Here is a 16,726-nt window from a genome sequence, read left to right on the forward strand (position 1 = left end):
TACTCAAACGGTTTTCTTGTTTGAATGAGTATTTATTTTGCTCGTCGCTTCAGTTCAGTTATTCCTTTAAACATGTTGATACCTCGTTGACTTGTGACTTTTCTTGCGTACCAGTCTTTTTTGTTAGTTTGAAGTTAAGGTCTTCCTTGACATCTTTAGATAGCAGGAGTGATGAGTAGTTTTTGGGACACTTAGAGACCCGAAGCCTTTTCACAATGTAGATAGGGTACCAAAACATAGCCTATTAAAAAAAAAACTTATTAGAGATTTAAAAGAATGAACCCTTTTACCACCAACTTTTGGGCTAAAATTGTTATAGGTACTCCATGAATACCATGATACACTCAAGGGTCATACATAATCATATATTCATTCAACGTTTTACGGTATATGCTGAACTATGCATTAGGTCCACTCAGTGGGCTGACACTGCGGTTTTGTCTGGTCGCTCTAAAATTAATAGACTGCGTGTTCTAGCTATACCTAGGGATATAAAAAGGGTGCTTAGTGAAACCAAATATTATGTGTGAGGAGTAAAAATGTATTTATAATATAATATGACGTATGTGTCTTTAAGGGCCAATGCAGCCTGAAAATAAAGGTATTGTGGAAATACGTCGATTTCCACTGACGGGACTCGAACCCGTACTGATAATATTAGGCGTATGCGTATATAAGCGAAACGAAAGCGAAAAGAATGAGAGAAAGAATGTAGTCGCAAGGAAAAGCAATGAATTTTATATTACTAAAATGAATCAATATATTGTATTATGCACTAAATGAAATTATAACTGACTTAGCAAACATTCATTGTTTGAAGTGTCAAGCAAGCAAAATTACCCGCCATACCATTGCACCTTTATCCTCTTTCCAAAAGCCTTCATCCCGATTTTCCCATATACACCTTGACATCGTAGGACCTTTAACGTTTTCTTATGATTACAGGTACTGTCTCACTGTCATCGACCGATTTACTCGGTGGCCTGAGGCGTACCCGCTTAAAGAAATCACCGCTGAGGCCTGCGCTACTGCCTTAGTGCTCGATAGCTAGATTCGGCTGTCCTGCGCGGGTGACTACGGACCAGGGTCGCCAGTTTGAGAGCCACCTCTTCAAGGCCCTCACTACCCTGGTTGGTGCGCGCCACTTCCGCACCACCGCCTGCCATCCGGCTGCGAATGGCATCGTTGAGCGCTTGCATCGGCAGCTCAAGGCTGCCATCATGTGCCACTCAACATCACAGTGGACAGAAGCCTTACCTCTGGTACTACTCGGCATGCGGACTTCCTGGAAAGACGACATCCAGACTACGCCTGCGGAGTTGGTCTATGGTGAACCCTTGCACCTACCTGGTCAGTTTATATCTCCTACAGAACAGTTCACCGCAGCCGACGTCACACAGTACGCCACGCGTCTCCGGGTCCACATGGCCAATCTAACACCGAGACCAACATCGTGGCACACGACTTCCCCTTTCTACATTCCTCGGGACTTATATTCTGCTTCACACGTCTTCCTTCGCCGTGACGACGTCCGGAAACCCCTGGAACCACCTTACACCGGGCCGCACAAGGTTCTTCAAAGACAGCCTAAGTACTTTACGTTAGACGTAAAAGGGAAGAACACTAATGTTTCTGTCGACAGACTCAAACCAGCTTTTGTGTTGCGTGAGGAGGTCAACGAGCCCAGAGTTCACAACGGTGCGGAGGCACCTACGTCAGACGTCGTCACCACCTCAGAAACGACGCGCGAAGAGAGAGCAACCAAAAGAGGACGTCGTGTGAGGTTCCCCGATTTTTATCGACCATAGTCATGGTCTGGCGGGGGGGAACTGTGGCGATGCTACCGCGCCTACGGCGCTACTTGGACCGCCACCTTGTATATTTTCAACTTGGACCACACACAAAAATCATACGATCATCATACGATCCTTTGTGCGCGCGAGTGCATTTTATATTTTGATTAGATTTTAACAAGGTAACTTAAAAATCGTATTATTGTAAAAGTTTTGTAGTTTTGAATTTATCCAAATATTTCTCTTTTACGATTTGAGCACAGAAACGTATTGATGAAAAATGTTCATATCTTTTTCACATTCTTAATCGGATTCATCATCTGCTCAAATATTCATCAGAAATCTATTTATTAGTCTACTCGTATTTGTCATTCGGTAAGTAAATTTCTCACTTATAAAGCTCTCATATCATTAATTGCCTAGTTTTTTTTTTATTTCCCTTTTTCTACTCAAATACCATCCATTCAAATACGAGCATGATTTCCACTAGGTCCTAGAATTTTACTCAACAATCGAATATAGTCAAATACGTAGTAATACAGTAGTTTATTGTCAATAAACTATTCCCAGATATAGTAATAGTCAGGCTTTTAATTAACAAACGCTTTGACATCTATTTGAACAATTCTAGTTCATAGAATTGACAATTCCGCAGATTATATTGTTAACTATTTACAAATGGAAAATTAGTGTCATGGAGGGGAGGGGAGTCCATAAGGATTTTTATAGATTAGAGAAGATAAGGGATTACATTATAGGAGTAAATAAGGAAGTACATAAGGGGAGTACATAAGCGGAGTATATAAGGGAGTACATAAGGGAGTACATAAGGGAGTACATAAGGGAGTACATAAGGGGAGTACATAAGTGGAGTACATAAGGGGATTATGTAAGTGGAGTACATAAGGGAGTACATAAGGGAGTATATAATGGGAGTATATAAGGGTAGTACATAAGGGGAGTACATAAGGGAGTACATAAGGGGAGACAGATTAACATATGTAGTTAATAAATGCCAGTTATTACAAACAGACCAATTTTTTTTCAATCTAAATATTGGTGTTTTTATTTCAGTACTACATTAAAAAGTGATTGACCAACACGATTCTAAGTCGTCAATATAAACTATTCAAAACACAAGACGCTACTTTGTGCTCATAAATATTTTCTTCAAAGTTTCTCTATATTTGAGCAATCCATCATAAATAATGCAGCACTGCATTTCCTAGATGACGTTTTATTTTTCAAAATGTCGCCCGTTGTTTGTAACACCACCTGCTTTGCAGTCGCGTATGTTCTATAAAAATGTCGGAACATATCACGGAGGAAAGAAATATAGCGGAGATGCCATAAGGAAGATAGGTCAGGTGCTTTCTTGTAGATCAAGCAACGTAAGGTAAGCGTAATCAGTTACTACTAGAACTAACAAGGCGTTCGGGTTCGTTGTCAAATCAAAATCTGTCAAATCTGTCAAAGATTCGTCTATTGATTGGTGATTTTATTTTTGAAAATAATAAGCGTTTCCTAAAGAACGCGTGTAAGAGCGTAGCTAGTAGGCAATGTTCCTCGTTCCCTGAACACCCGCATTTGGGTACGTTATGTTCTTAGGAGATATTGCGTTATATGACATCTCCGCAAGTCATTTTGTTCTCCATGAAACACGTACAATATGGGTTGAAAAATAGTAAATTGTTAAGTTGCCTGCACGAGAAATAAATCTTGAATAAGAAGCTACGTAAAATATTGTCTTTGCATAAAGGTACTTATTTTATTTTATCTTTTAATGTTTCTTGCAATTACAGTCCCACAGTAGCCCGCTAGGGACCAACTTTTAAATAAAAAAAACATTAATTATTTATTTACATAAATGCGGGTCTGATTATGTGAAGATAAATAGCTCTCTGGACATGGGGACCACATAATTTTGGACATGAATATGTAGATACTACTTTAAAATGCAAGTTCAAATCTAAATACTATAAATTATTTGTATCCTGAATTATTAATGAAATAAACACATCACATCTAAATGAAATGATTAAAGGTACGTTTCGAATGTTAGTTTCCGACTGCAACTGCCGACCGCACATTCCATGACTGCATGAAAACAATTGACAATCTAATGGCGACTGTACGTACTGCTGCCGCTTTGATCCATAACGGTTTCATGTATATTTGTACACACAAACCAGTAGTGAAGCTTTATTTTTTATTTTATGAGAAATCATCAAATGACAGCTCCCGCTGTGGATTAGCAGCGTGAGGGAGTGTCAGATTCTTACCAACCAAAATCCGTCATGTTCGTAGGCCTTTTATGTACCAGGGCCGCGGCAAAGGCTTTCGAACAATGCCGCAGCACCGGATGCACCAGTAGTGTAGCTGCGGCTGACTTCATGCAGTCGGCAGCTGCTATTCAAAACGTACCTTTACCCTAATTTACGCCTAATTTTAGAATACAAAATGATAAACATATCTATCGACTATTTGCGGTTGATATCGAGTGCAATGACACATCCCTAGTTATTAGCTGGCAGTAGATAGTGTTGTACTAGCGTGTCGTGGTTCTGTGGTTTATGTATCGACCTCAAATTGAATGGATTCACGGATATTAGTGTTGAAATACTATTATTGTAAAGCGATCTATTTGTTTAACTGAAAATTCTATCTACTATGAATGAGTATTGATAAAGCTTTTATCGGTGAGTGGAGATAAAATACCGACAAACAACGCCAGAAAATACGTTGTAAAATAAAATATTTAATTTGTCAAATGAATAGGTTTTTTCCAAATCGAAAATTATAATACACAGTGTGTATATTTGCTAAAAAATGTAAATATAAATAACGGATATTCAGAATCGAACCCCGAACATACAACAAAGACTTTGTCACTCAACCATTACTCATTCATGCCAAATAATGAAACCACAAAGCGAACACACCACAAATGTTTATTTCTATTTCATTAAGTTTCACAGTTACATGTAAATAACCAGCAGAATAATCAGGATAGAACTAATCGGATGTTTAACCGGAATCGAGCAGAAATAGAACGTGTGCGGTTTTTGTGGAAACTGGCTACATGTGGACCACATTTACTGTAGGCACAGACTACTCGGGGAATTTATTTGTAGTCTAGTCTAGGGTGAAAATAAATAAGACTGAAAATAGGTACTGTTTTAACGATAAAATGGGTCCAAAATACCTTTTTGGTCTAATTTGTTGTGCGTGTGTCTTTTAAAGAACTACATAAAATAATTGAGTTTTTTTTTTCGAACGTAACCATTTTATAATCCTTGGCAAAGTACCGTTACGTACGTTGATGTGTACCTTCATAGTGAAATAAATATCAGTCCTGCGATTCTATAAAATTCGATCAACAACTCGCATTTCACTTCGATTCGTAATGTCATTTCATACTTTAGGGGAGGTAGGGGAGGGATGGGCACTTTTTCACATTTATTGCATAAAAAATCAGATTTTACAGATAATCAACTTTTATTGCCATTTCTTATGTTTGGCTAGATAAAATCAAAGAGCTATCCTAAAAATTACAATCAGTTTCAACATTACGAGATATTTAAACGGTTTAAATAAAACCGTCGACACGTCAAAATTTTGTTTAGTCTGACATGCTTTAGTTGGTACTTACGTAGTGTTTAAAGTTATTTTTTGCTTTTTATAGGGTTTATCGTTTATAACATTTTGTCATAATGATTGCGTACTTTTTTGGGTCGGGGTTTTTTTTTAAATTTAAAATTTAATTTTATTTCATGCTTTTTAAAGGAGCTCCTTAATTTTTCCTTCTTTTATTTAATTTATTTTATCTTAAGATGGGGTTGCTATATGCGATCTCGGCCAAAGGAAGCTGTTTAACAATCCTCATGACAAACTGGCTCTGGGAGAATTGCACAGATTGAGAAACAATAAAGATGGACCTTTGTTGATCCAGGGTTATATACCATTCTAGGGTTTCATCCGCCACATCCCATTTCCAGCATTAGGTTCTCGTCAATTAGAAACATGAAGAAAACTAGTCAAGACAAATTAAACGAGCCCAAACTCGATGGGTTTACTAAAAGGCAGTTCAGGGTTACGTCTCCTATCTTCGTGTCCTAACAGCAGACCAGCTCAGTGGTTCTAGAAGACATTAGTATTTCAAATTTTAGATCCCACATATGCTTGCAAGTAAACTGAGCGTGTAACATTCCTATCACACCTAACAAACGAGCTGATGACCTTGAAGACCTGAACCGATTTCCACCAAACATAGCTAAGAACACTCCCGAATGACATTCCTTTTAAACAAAAAAAACCGCATTACAATCGGATCATCCGTTTGGGAGCTACGATGCCACATACACACACACACACACAGACACGTCAAACTTATAACACCCCGTCGTTTTTGCGTCGGGGGTTAAAAAGAATGGTTTGGATTTTTAGCGCAGATTTATAACCTCACAAATTTTCACTGAAGAAGAAGAACAAAAATTTACAAATTATTTTTGGGAGCATTGGACACTTTTGACTTAGTTTATAAAAAAAAAAATCGGTAAAAAATCTTAAGTAAAACGGTTTTATCTTATGTGCACTGAAAACTAGAAAATAAAAAATAGTTACTTACCTGTCAACCTACGTAGGTGGTCCCGGTCATATTAGACTAAAATAAAAACGTGGGGCCCACGTAAACGTACGTAAACTATTGCTGTAGTACCTCTTCTAGAGGTATAATAGCTGTGGATTGCATCGACTTACTATAATCGTAACTGGAGATTTTGACAATCAATCATTAATAATAGAAAATACACATACCTTTCATTAGTTTTCTCTTTATAACGATCCGAAACCGCAACAAAATATTTAAGTACTTTTACGAGTGTTTGTTCTTGACAACTCACAGAAATGACAGATAGTCTATGGATGAACACCGTTACCAGTCGGTAACGTAAACTACCCAATAAAAAAAAACTATGATCAAATCAGAATAATAGGACCCCCTTTTTATTCTGATTTGATGTCTCCCAACTGCCCATCTCTCCCCTACCTCCCCTATAGATAGACAGATTTTGGCAGATCTGTCAAAATCTCGACTTTAATTTAGTTCAACTTGTCAACACGCTCGATAGTGTAGCGCTAGTGTAGTTTGACAATGTCAATCACGAAACTTTAAGGTAGAATTCCGTGGGTCGCGATTGTCGCAGCCGCGCTCGACAAAAGTCAACCTATGAAAATGTATGGCACCGCTGCCGAGGGCCGCGACAGTCGCGCGCGGACGACGAATTTCGTGAGCCGCTCGCGGCCGTACGCTTCTCAACATGGTCTAGCGCTTAATAACATCTATAGAATTTTAGTAAAACCAGAATTAAATTGTTGACAATGCCGCGAGCAGCTTACGAAATTCGTCGGCCGCGCGCGACTGTCACGGGCCTCGGCAACGGTGCCATACATTTTCATAGGTTGACTATTGTCGCGTCCACGGAATTCTACCTTTAGATCGAAGTCGAAGTGAGAGTGATGTCGAAGTGAGTTGTGATATTTTATAGAATCGACATGCAGGTATCTACTACAATTTATTGTTTGCTACGAAAAACTTACTACGAACTCGTAGCAGCTGCTACGAGTTCGTAGCTAGCTACGTCATTTAGTAGTATTCGCTGAGGTAGCTTTTAGAAACTCTATTTGTAGCTAAAGATATACTAGTAATCATGAGATCTTGCTTCCAATTCTGTGCTTTGATCTTTGATCCAATTCTGTGAATGACGCACATCTCTCACCCTAAACGCATATACCTGCTCCGTTCCGTCGTGGGTAAAAACAGACGGAACTTGTTTTTTTGTATGGAATTTAGATACAACTAAATAATATTATATCTCCAATTTTCCGTACATTATAAAGTCATGTGGGACAATCGGTGACTATTAAATTAATTATATCAACATCAAACACCTCATCTAAAATTCAATTCAAATCAAAACAATAGCTTCAAACCTACTATTGACCATCACATAATGGCATATACTAGAGGTAAATAGTAGGCATTCCCGCAACAGTTCAGTTAACTGAACACGTTAGCGGCTAACCGGGCGGTTAGTCAACAAACATACCGCTGCAATGGTGAACCGAGAAATTATGATGGATTGATAGATTGAAGGCTTGGTAATGCTAGTCGTAACAAGGGGGTGGGTTGCCCGGGTAACTGGGTTGAGTTGGTCAGATAGGTAGTCGCTCCTTGTAAAACACTGGGACTCAGCTGCATCTGGTTAGACTGGAAGCCGACCTCAACATAGTTGGGAAAAGGCTGATTAACACTCATGCCTTTTCTGTGTGTGAAAACGCCTGTGGTATTTAGTGGGACAATCAAAAGGTGATCATGAAAAACAATAGAATTTAAGTTAATATTCTTCGCATTCCCTTTATTCAACTACATCTATTTATACTGCAAACCGATAGAAATCTACTTAGTATCAAACTAGGCGGTTCAATATAATTATGAACATCACATACCGTGCATATATGTTGGCTAGTTAGATCTAATTTCTAGTCAAGACTTCAGGCAAATCAAATCGGTTACACACGAATGCTTTGCTTATGTTAGCTTAGGTGTAGGTATAGACCTAGGTATTTAACCTTGTTAGAATCGATATGTGCATTTATTTACTATACATACCGTAAGTTGTTAAGTTAAGGCTGTGCACTACTAAAATTAAAAGAGATTGGAAGTGTTAAGTTTATATAAATAGAACAGAAGTGTTTTTTCATTATTTTTTATTATTGTAAAGTCAACTTTCAGACAAACAATGACGAAGCATTAGAAGTACGAATAAATGTGCAAGGAGTCAAGAGGTAAACTTTAAAAATGCAAAGTTAATAATTAGTGAGAACGGTAATTGTGTTCTAAACAAGAGCATCCTTTGATTAAAAACTAACTCCTAATACATATTTAACAACTTAATTGATCTTCTTGGTCCAGCCCTTTCTTTACAACTTTTAATTCAAGCTAAACAAACAAGCATTTGCAACAAAAAACGGTAAACAAGTTTCTCTCTGTACGTTCTCAGACGGACAGACAAAACATCAGACGTTCTTTGTTATAAGATAAATTGTTTTAACACAAGAAGGGTTGTAAATGCATTAGGAGACTGCAATAGTAAGAATAGCGTTAAAGTTTTAGTATTCATGCAATAATATACATTAAAAGTAGGTATAATATGCTCTTGTAAAAACTAAACGCCAAATTATAGTTATCCGTTTTTTTTTCAAATCCTGTGCAATTAGAAGCTGCTCTTTACAAATGTATAACTAGTAAGACTCTCTTCCACTATACCCACAGCGTGAGGAACCATTTGATGACTTTATTATGACCGTATTAAAAAAATTATCAATAGATATACATTATCAATTCCAACTTCATATTATGTTATCTATACACACAAATACAAAAACAAACAAAGTTCCTTTTCCTGCAAAGTTTTCCGGATCCCTAAAACCTATGATAAACTCCAGCTATCTTGCAAATAAATACACAAAAACTTTCACCATCCATACACTCAATAACAAAAAGAGAAATTCAACGGCAAAGAGTTTCCCCGGGGATGATTTATCTGCTTTCATCAACAGCTGATGCGTAAAATTTGATATCGCACAGTGGACTGACACGCTGTGCCTACGGACGCGAATTGAATTTATAATAAACTGAATTCGGAGTTTTTTTTGTACTTACATTTCTTTTGACTTGGATTTTGTAAATATGTATTTCGTATTTTTGCACTTTAATTAAAAGGAGTTTCTTAACGCTCCATTCGCTTCGTGTATTTCATTTGCAAAATAAAATGTATGTAGTAGCTCCTTGTAAAACACTGGCTCTCAGCTGTATCCGATTAGACTGGAAGCCGACCCCAACAAAGCTGGGAAAAGGCTCGGCAGATGATGATAGTACAATGAATGGAGGTAGGTAGGTATTGGAATGTAAATAAGTTGTGTTAAAGTTATGTCAAAAAACAACCACGTGTAAATACAAGACTAAGCACTTAATCCTTTCTAAAAATAAACTTACATTATACCTTAACAACTTCATAGTTTAGTAAAACTAAAAACAAACTATTTTTCCTAAAAACAAACAAAAATATTTAAACTCCTTCATATAATTAACTTTTAAATTAACAATGTTGTGTTGATCTACCGAGTAATTTGCTAACAAAACACTTAGAAGTTTTAAAAGCGTTTGGCTGCCAATGTGCGATAATAGTTTTATTAGGGGTCAATGACCCGTGAGTTTACCTCTTTACGGCTACTTAACCCGAGACTTGAGATTGGACTCTTAGTTTTAAGTCTGAAAGTCACCTCGTAAAAGTTTAATGACATTTTTTCGAAATGCACCCACCCATTAGTGGAGTTGGAAATAAAATGGTCAAGTAGCTGGTAGAAATGAAGTTAAAAATTCATTTATAAGTTTACTCAGGTAGCTTATGTGTCTAGACTCAAAGGGAGTTTTTGATAAAATCTACACAAAAAAAACAGGTACACTGCCCAATAAGCCTGCCTTTTTACTGCAGGCTATTTTTTATTACAGTAGGTACCTATAAGTACCTAAACTTGTAGCCTCATGAAAGTATGTAATGTTTATAATATTTCTTAATTATAGCTTAGCATAGCATAGTTAGTCATTTCATACTACACTAAACGCAGTAAACACCTAATTTCAGTACATGTTTAAATACTTTTTTTTTTTTTTTTGTTTCAGCTGAGGAAAATGCCTGACGCATACACACACCGTCCGGGGAGACGGTGAGGTTATGTGGGGCTTGCACCCACTAAAAACCTCAGCGTTTGTGCCGTCTTCTGCCTTTTAGAGAGGGGCCACGAGGACCAAAGACGACTTTCGTGACCTCTCGGCAGTGGCTGGTCGCCTCCGTCTACTGGCGATCCATCTCAGCAGCAGCTCGTGCAATGCAGGTAGCAGGAGTTCCCCGGTCTGCTACCCACTGGCTGCTGCTAGGGACATGTTTAAATACTAACTAAACCATGATTTTCCTCCACCGTTTACAAACGCATAACGTTTGCTTCTAACGTACGTTCACACCGCACTCGTACAGTGACGGATGTTTGCATCCGACACCCTTTGAACATAACCAACTTGGGATGTCAGAGAAAACATATGGACTTATGTCAAAATATATCAGACTAGTCGTTTTTCGGCAGTTTTACCTGCGTCTTGTGGAAACTACTGCTCGTACTAGGATAAAATATAGCTTATATTGCTCAGGAGGAGCTTGGGAAACTTTACAACAGTGAAAGAATTTTTCAAATCGATTCAGTAGTTTCGGAGCCTTCATGGTACAAACAAACAAAAAAATGTTAATGAATCATAGTTTAAGTAGTTATTTGATACTCTTAACACAGCAAAATTCCCAGTAAACACTCATTTTTAGTACACGAACTAAACCATGATTTTCCTTTACTAAACGTTTGCTGCTGACGTACGTTCACACCGCACTCATACAGTGACGGATGTTTGCATCCGACACCTTTTGAACATAACCAACTTGGGATGTCAGGGAAAATATATGAACTTGTGTCAAAATATGCGAAATTTTGTTGAAATGACATCTTTTAGATGACAATTTGTCGATAACGTATTTTTTTGTATCATGGTATTAGATAATGGTGTCACATAAATATTAAGATTGTTTTTTTGTGTTTTAAAAAAGAGGAAACATAAATAAATAACGATAATACATTTAAAAAAAAATGTGATTAGTTTAAGCAATATTTTTAGCAACTCAGTGATACGGACAATAACTTATGATTGTTTTGCTTTAAAAATTATAAGGTGGTTTGCTACGTTACACTTACATACGTCCTCCGCACACCCGCACAGACCATAGAAGTGTCAATAACGAATTTGCCACACTTCAGGTGGCAAAAGTGTTTTACACCAACCCATTCTCTATAAGTTAGGATTGATTCGCTATAACTTGAACATAATAACTACACACAAGTTATTTGTCTAAGTTCTGACAAGTTACTACAATATACGGTTGTCTTAGTTATTTATAGTTGACAATTAGGAAATACGATATTGTACTATTGCTTGAGGCGGTAATAATGCTCTGTGTTTCTATGTATGAAAACTTGTGTCGAATTCTAAGCTGTTATATTAAAGTTTGCTAACTATACTTAGTTACTTAAACTTGTAGGTATAATTATTATGTGCCATTGACATTTATGTTGTCAGAGAAAATCAGAATTAATGCTCGTCAAATAACTTTGCCTGTCCAAAGTTTGCTACAAGTGACATTTCGATAGTCTTAGGAACAAAAGGGTGATTGAACTTTGTTTTAGTAGGTATTCTGTAACCAAAGGGTAAAACGATACCTGCTCTATTATTAAGAGCGTGTACGTCAACCGCGCGCCATTTGGCCTAAAATGGTACTTTTCAAACCACTGTTTCTCAGTAACTACTTATCCTATAACTATGTTATTTTTTAATAACGCAAGGTAATTTCACTGTCTATATAGTTAATTGAACATAAATTTCAATTTGTGTAGTTTAAATACTTAAAACCCCTATAACGTAACAGATGTTTTATAAAATTCCCGTTCAGCGTCTATTTCGAAGCTTAAATTCATGTGAAAACAGTGGCAAATCTAATCATATTTATTTTTTTACTCATAGACGAAATCCCCATGCCTATAGTGCCTATAGTTAGTTGAAAACATTTTTTGATTTAGGTCTCTATCTTTCAGAAAAAAATATTTTAACAATGTGAAAAATTGTGAATTTCAAATGCTTTTTTTACCTATCTATCTTACTTAATTTAATATAACAATTATTTACTATAGTAATATAACTCTTTCTTTAAAACATAAACTTTATATTATAATTTAATCTCTCGTTTTTATTTTTTTATAAATTATTTAAAAACTACTATAAAACGCTGCACGCGAGTCAACTCAAACCAGACCGCCGCAAGGCTTCACAGAGAGAGGACGTGTCGCTCCGTCACATCGCGTAGGGTGAATAACCTCTGCCGTGGATACCGAGAATAGAGTACATTTCAAGCGCGACCAACAAATCTTGATACATTACTATTTTATTTAAAGCTCAATTTTGAAGCATATTTTTTTTATCGATTGAGTTGAAATTTTGTTTGAATGTTCAGTTTTAATGACAATGTATGATTCTATATCCAATATGGGGATATACCCAAGATGGAGAAAAAAGTTTTTAATGCATTCCTACGATATGGGTATCAAATGAAAGGGCTTGCTATGAATAACTCGAAAAAAAATGTGTCGCGAGTCTAAATCCAATATGGCGGACTCCTTAGGCTAGAAATCACTTATTGCAGATGTCTGTTACCAATCGAGCTATAATTTTTTTTTTTTCATTTTGGATGTACCCAAATTTTGACTCTTGATCTCGAATAACTTTTGAAGCATATAGGATAGATAACTTAAAACTTTATTTGCAATGGTAAACCCAAGCTCTTCGCCAATATTTGGCTTTCCGGCAATTGTTGTTATTTGACCACAATTTTTCGGTCTGGATGGACTGGACCATTCATATAAACAATCAATTTTTCAAATCGGTCCAGGCGTCTTTGAGAAATCGAGAACAATCAAATTGAGAACAATCACAAAACAATCTAATTGAAACCTCCTCCTTTCTTTTTTTTGAAATCGGTTAAAATACAGAAACTCTTAACATTGTCATTAATCATCAGTCGACTATTTAGTACTGTTGAAAATTGTATGTAATATACAGAAAGTCCTCAAAACCAAGGTTTTCATAGGTGCCCGATTTTTTTGCAAAAGAGTGAAAGTATTAACGACTTATTTTCATGCTTTTATATTTTAGACATCCATAGACTTACACTATTTTCCCGCTATTAACTATTTACTAAATAATATATTTTTTGTTCTACCAATTTCACTCGAAAGGATCAAAATAGTTTGTGTGACTATACGTGAAGTATGATAGGCACGCACACAGCCGCGACGCTAGTCTGCGCGGTTTTTTGCGTTGAATTACCTAAAGTTGACATCGCGCGCCGAGCGTACACGCTCTTAAGACTTCGCTTTCCGTCTGCCACCAGGCTGTATCTCATGAACCGTTATACCGTAAAAATTCTAACTGCAATGTTTCTGATATCCTAACTAATATTATAAATGTGAAAGTAACTCTGTCTGTCTGTCTGTCTTTTCTTCACGCCTAAACTACTGAACCGATTTGTGTGAAATTTGGTACAGACATAGTTTGGAACTTGAGAAAGGACATAGGATAGTTTTTATTAAAAAAAAAATATAAAAATAAAAAATAAAATTTATTCCGGACATATAGCGCCATCTATTGGTCAAACCAAAAATATGCCGGAAGTCACTATATCATGCGAACGAAGTCGCGGGCAAAAGCTAGTACCTATATAAAAAATAAAAACTTATATTTTAGTGGGCTTCCTTGGATCAAACGTGATGTTTTTTTCCTATTTATAAATACAAAACTTTTCATGCGCGATTTCTATACACAATTGGCTGGCATTTTTTCAATACTTTGCTTACAACCTATTAATTTCCCCACACCATAGCGCAGACAGCCATAACCCCATATTCTCCATACCATTACTTTTGGACATATTCTAGCATAATCAATAACCACTTGGGTATAATTTTTCATAACCGACAGTAACCAATATGGTGCACATCAATCACGATCAGAACAATGCCATGCTCCATATAGGGGGGATGGTCCACGATACATGTTTTTTTTGAAAGGATGGTAGATGGGAAAATTCCTGTATTTTTTGCCTTTTGGCTCCAAACTAGTGTGTAGTGTATGCATAGTTGATCAATATGGAAAATCTTTTGCTATGAGAATGATAAACTCCATTGGACAGCCATTTCGAGATTGAAAGTTAATAAGTTACAAAGTTGAGAATTCATTATGAGATCCCATTCAAGGCCAAAGGTCATAAAAATCAGTTAGTCTTAAATATTTGGATTCCCATATGTAATGACTCTAAAGATATTTTATTACTATAGAAATACGGAGAGGTACAAGGCTTTTTTAAAACGTAGATACATATTAAACTTTTTACTTACCAAGAGAAAAAACTTTTGAATTCTATGTAATTTTCATGTAATTGAATTAATCGTTCTTCTGTGTATTTGTACCAAAGTAAAATATGGAACCGTTACAAAGACAACGCTATTTCCATGGGAATTACATTCAACCTTAGATTACAATAATGTAACTTTAACCTTTCCCGAAGGTTATTTTAGTAATAAAATAAACTATGATTTCGATAAGATTAAATTTAACTCGCAGCTATATTGCAAGCTTTGAATAAAAATAAACTTTAGTTAAAAGTATCACGCAATGGTAGATAACTAAATCAATTTTATAAACTAAAATCAAAATTTAAGATTTGTAAAATTGGCTAAAATGAAATTTAAAAATTTAAATCTTTATTTAGGTCACGTTTTGTCCCCAAAAAGGTTAAAATTTACGTTTATCACCAATCCGAATATTCGATACCTATGTATTTTATGCTGTTCAAATAGGTATTGACTTTATTAGACCGTATTATTTTCGTTTGATGAGGTCAGGTCCCCTGGGGGTCGTAATTTTGGCTGAATGGACAGGACATATACACCTGGTTTTGGATAACAATGGAAATAATACCTCGTCGTATTTTGTATGATATAGGTATCCGAAGTTTCGCGATGTTCGACGTAGTTGGGGTAAGTAGCTTGACCTGTGTTGTAGAATTGTGTGTTTTTGAAGATTAGTTTTAAATCAGTTCATCATCCATCATCCCAGCTGTCCAAACACACACTGGAGAACTACTATGAGTATGTCCAGTGTGTGATTGGAAGGACTGGGAGCCGAAATTGTATCTGTAACTACACGTGTAATTATGTACAAATGTTTTATCTTTGTTGTTATCTGGTGACGGGTACTTATAGTATAACTATAGTATTGCTAAGTGTTGAATTGTATTCTCATGTAAGTGACAGTGTCTTTTTGAGAATAAATGATTTAAACCTTAAACCTTAGTTTCAGTTAGTTAGTATTCAATCAGTTTTTGCTTATTTTAGTGACGTATGGTTACCTAATTAAATATCTATGGACACTTACAAATACAGTGTGTGGAGTCACTTATTTATAATTCACACCTAATCTTATAACTAAATTAAATGTTAGAAGTGGTCTTTCGTTGCAAAAACTAACACATAGCTATTTTATTCTCGGCAATGGAGAAATATTTTCATATTTTTTTTAGCTAGAATATCTAAAATTATACGTTCACAGAAATGAGAATATAATCATGTAAAATTACCTATTAAGTGGAGCAGTGACGAGTTTTAATAACAGAAATCCTATTAAACGCTCCCCATTGGCCTAATAATTTTCAGTTAAAGGAGGTCAATGCACTCCCATTATGTCACATAAACTGTTGTTGCCAAAGAAAATAAACCTATTAGCACTACGATAATAACGGCAGGAGAAAACAGGAAAAAAACACGAGAAAAATATGTGATAACCATTGTTCCCAAACTGAAGAAAATCCGTAATAACCTACCCTAATCTGTTAAATTTTACCAATCGAACTTTAACCTTACACTATTAAGATAAGGTTGAAAACTGATTGAAGAAATTTGCCAGATCAAGGTTCATGCAATTTGAATTATATGCTTCAGGAGTCCACATAAGACAAACATTGTCATGAAAATACCATAATTTCACATAAAACTTCAATGTAACATATACACTGGAAATTGAGTCCTATCACAAATGAATAAGCTTCAAATTACCGTTGTCTAAAATGCTTAACAATAACGGATATGAAATAGTTGAAAAGGTGACGTTGAGTTGCAGCAAATGTTTGGCATACTTCAATGTACAAAGTTGAGCCACGTTTGAACAT

At 36.0% G+C, this 16,726-nt stretch overlaps 1 protein-coding gene across 1 annotated transcript; it reads left to right on the forward strand.

The window, feature by feature from the left end:
- Positions 1-1,220: 1,220 nt before the first annotated feature.
- Positions 1,221-1,808, forward strand: LOC135117974 (uncharacterized). Its single transcript, XM_064038664.1, has one exon. It carries the CDS (start codon positions 1,221-1,223, stop codon positions 1,806-1,808), a length of 588 nt encoding a protein of 195 aa, XP_063894734.1.
- The last annotated feature ends 14,918 nt before the right edge of the window (positions 1,809-16,726 follow it).

This window comes from Helicoverpa armigera, chromosome 16, assembly GCF_030705265.1.
Source record: "Helicoverpa armigera isolate CAAS_96S chromosome 16, ASM3070526v1, whole genome shotgun sequence".
Lineage (NCBI taxonomy): Eukaryota > Metazoa > Arthropoda > Insecta > Lepidoptera > Noctuidae > Helicoverpa > Helicoverpa armigera.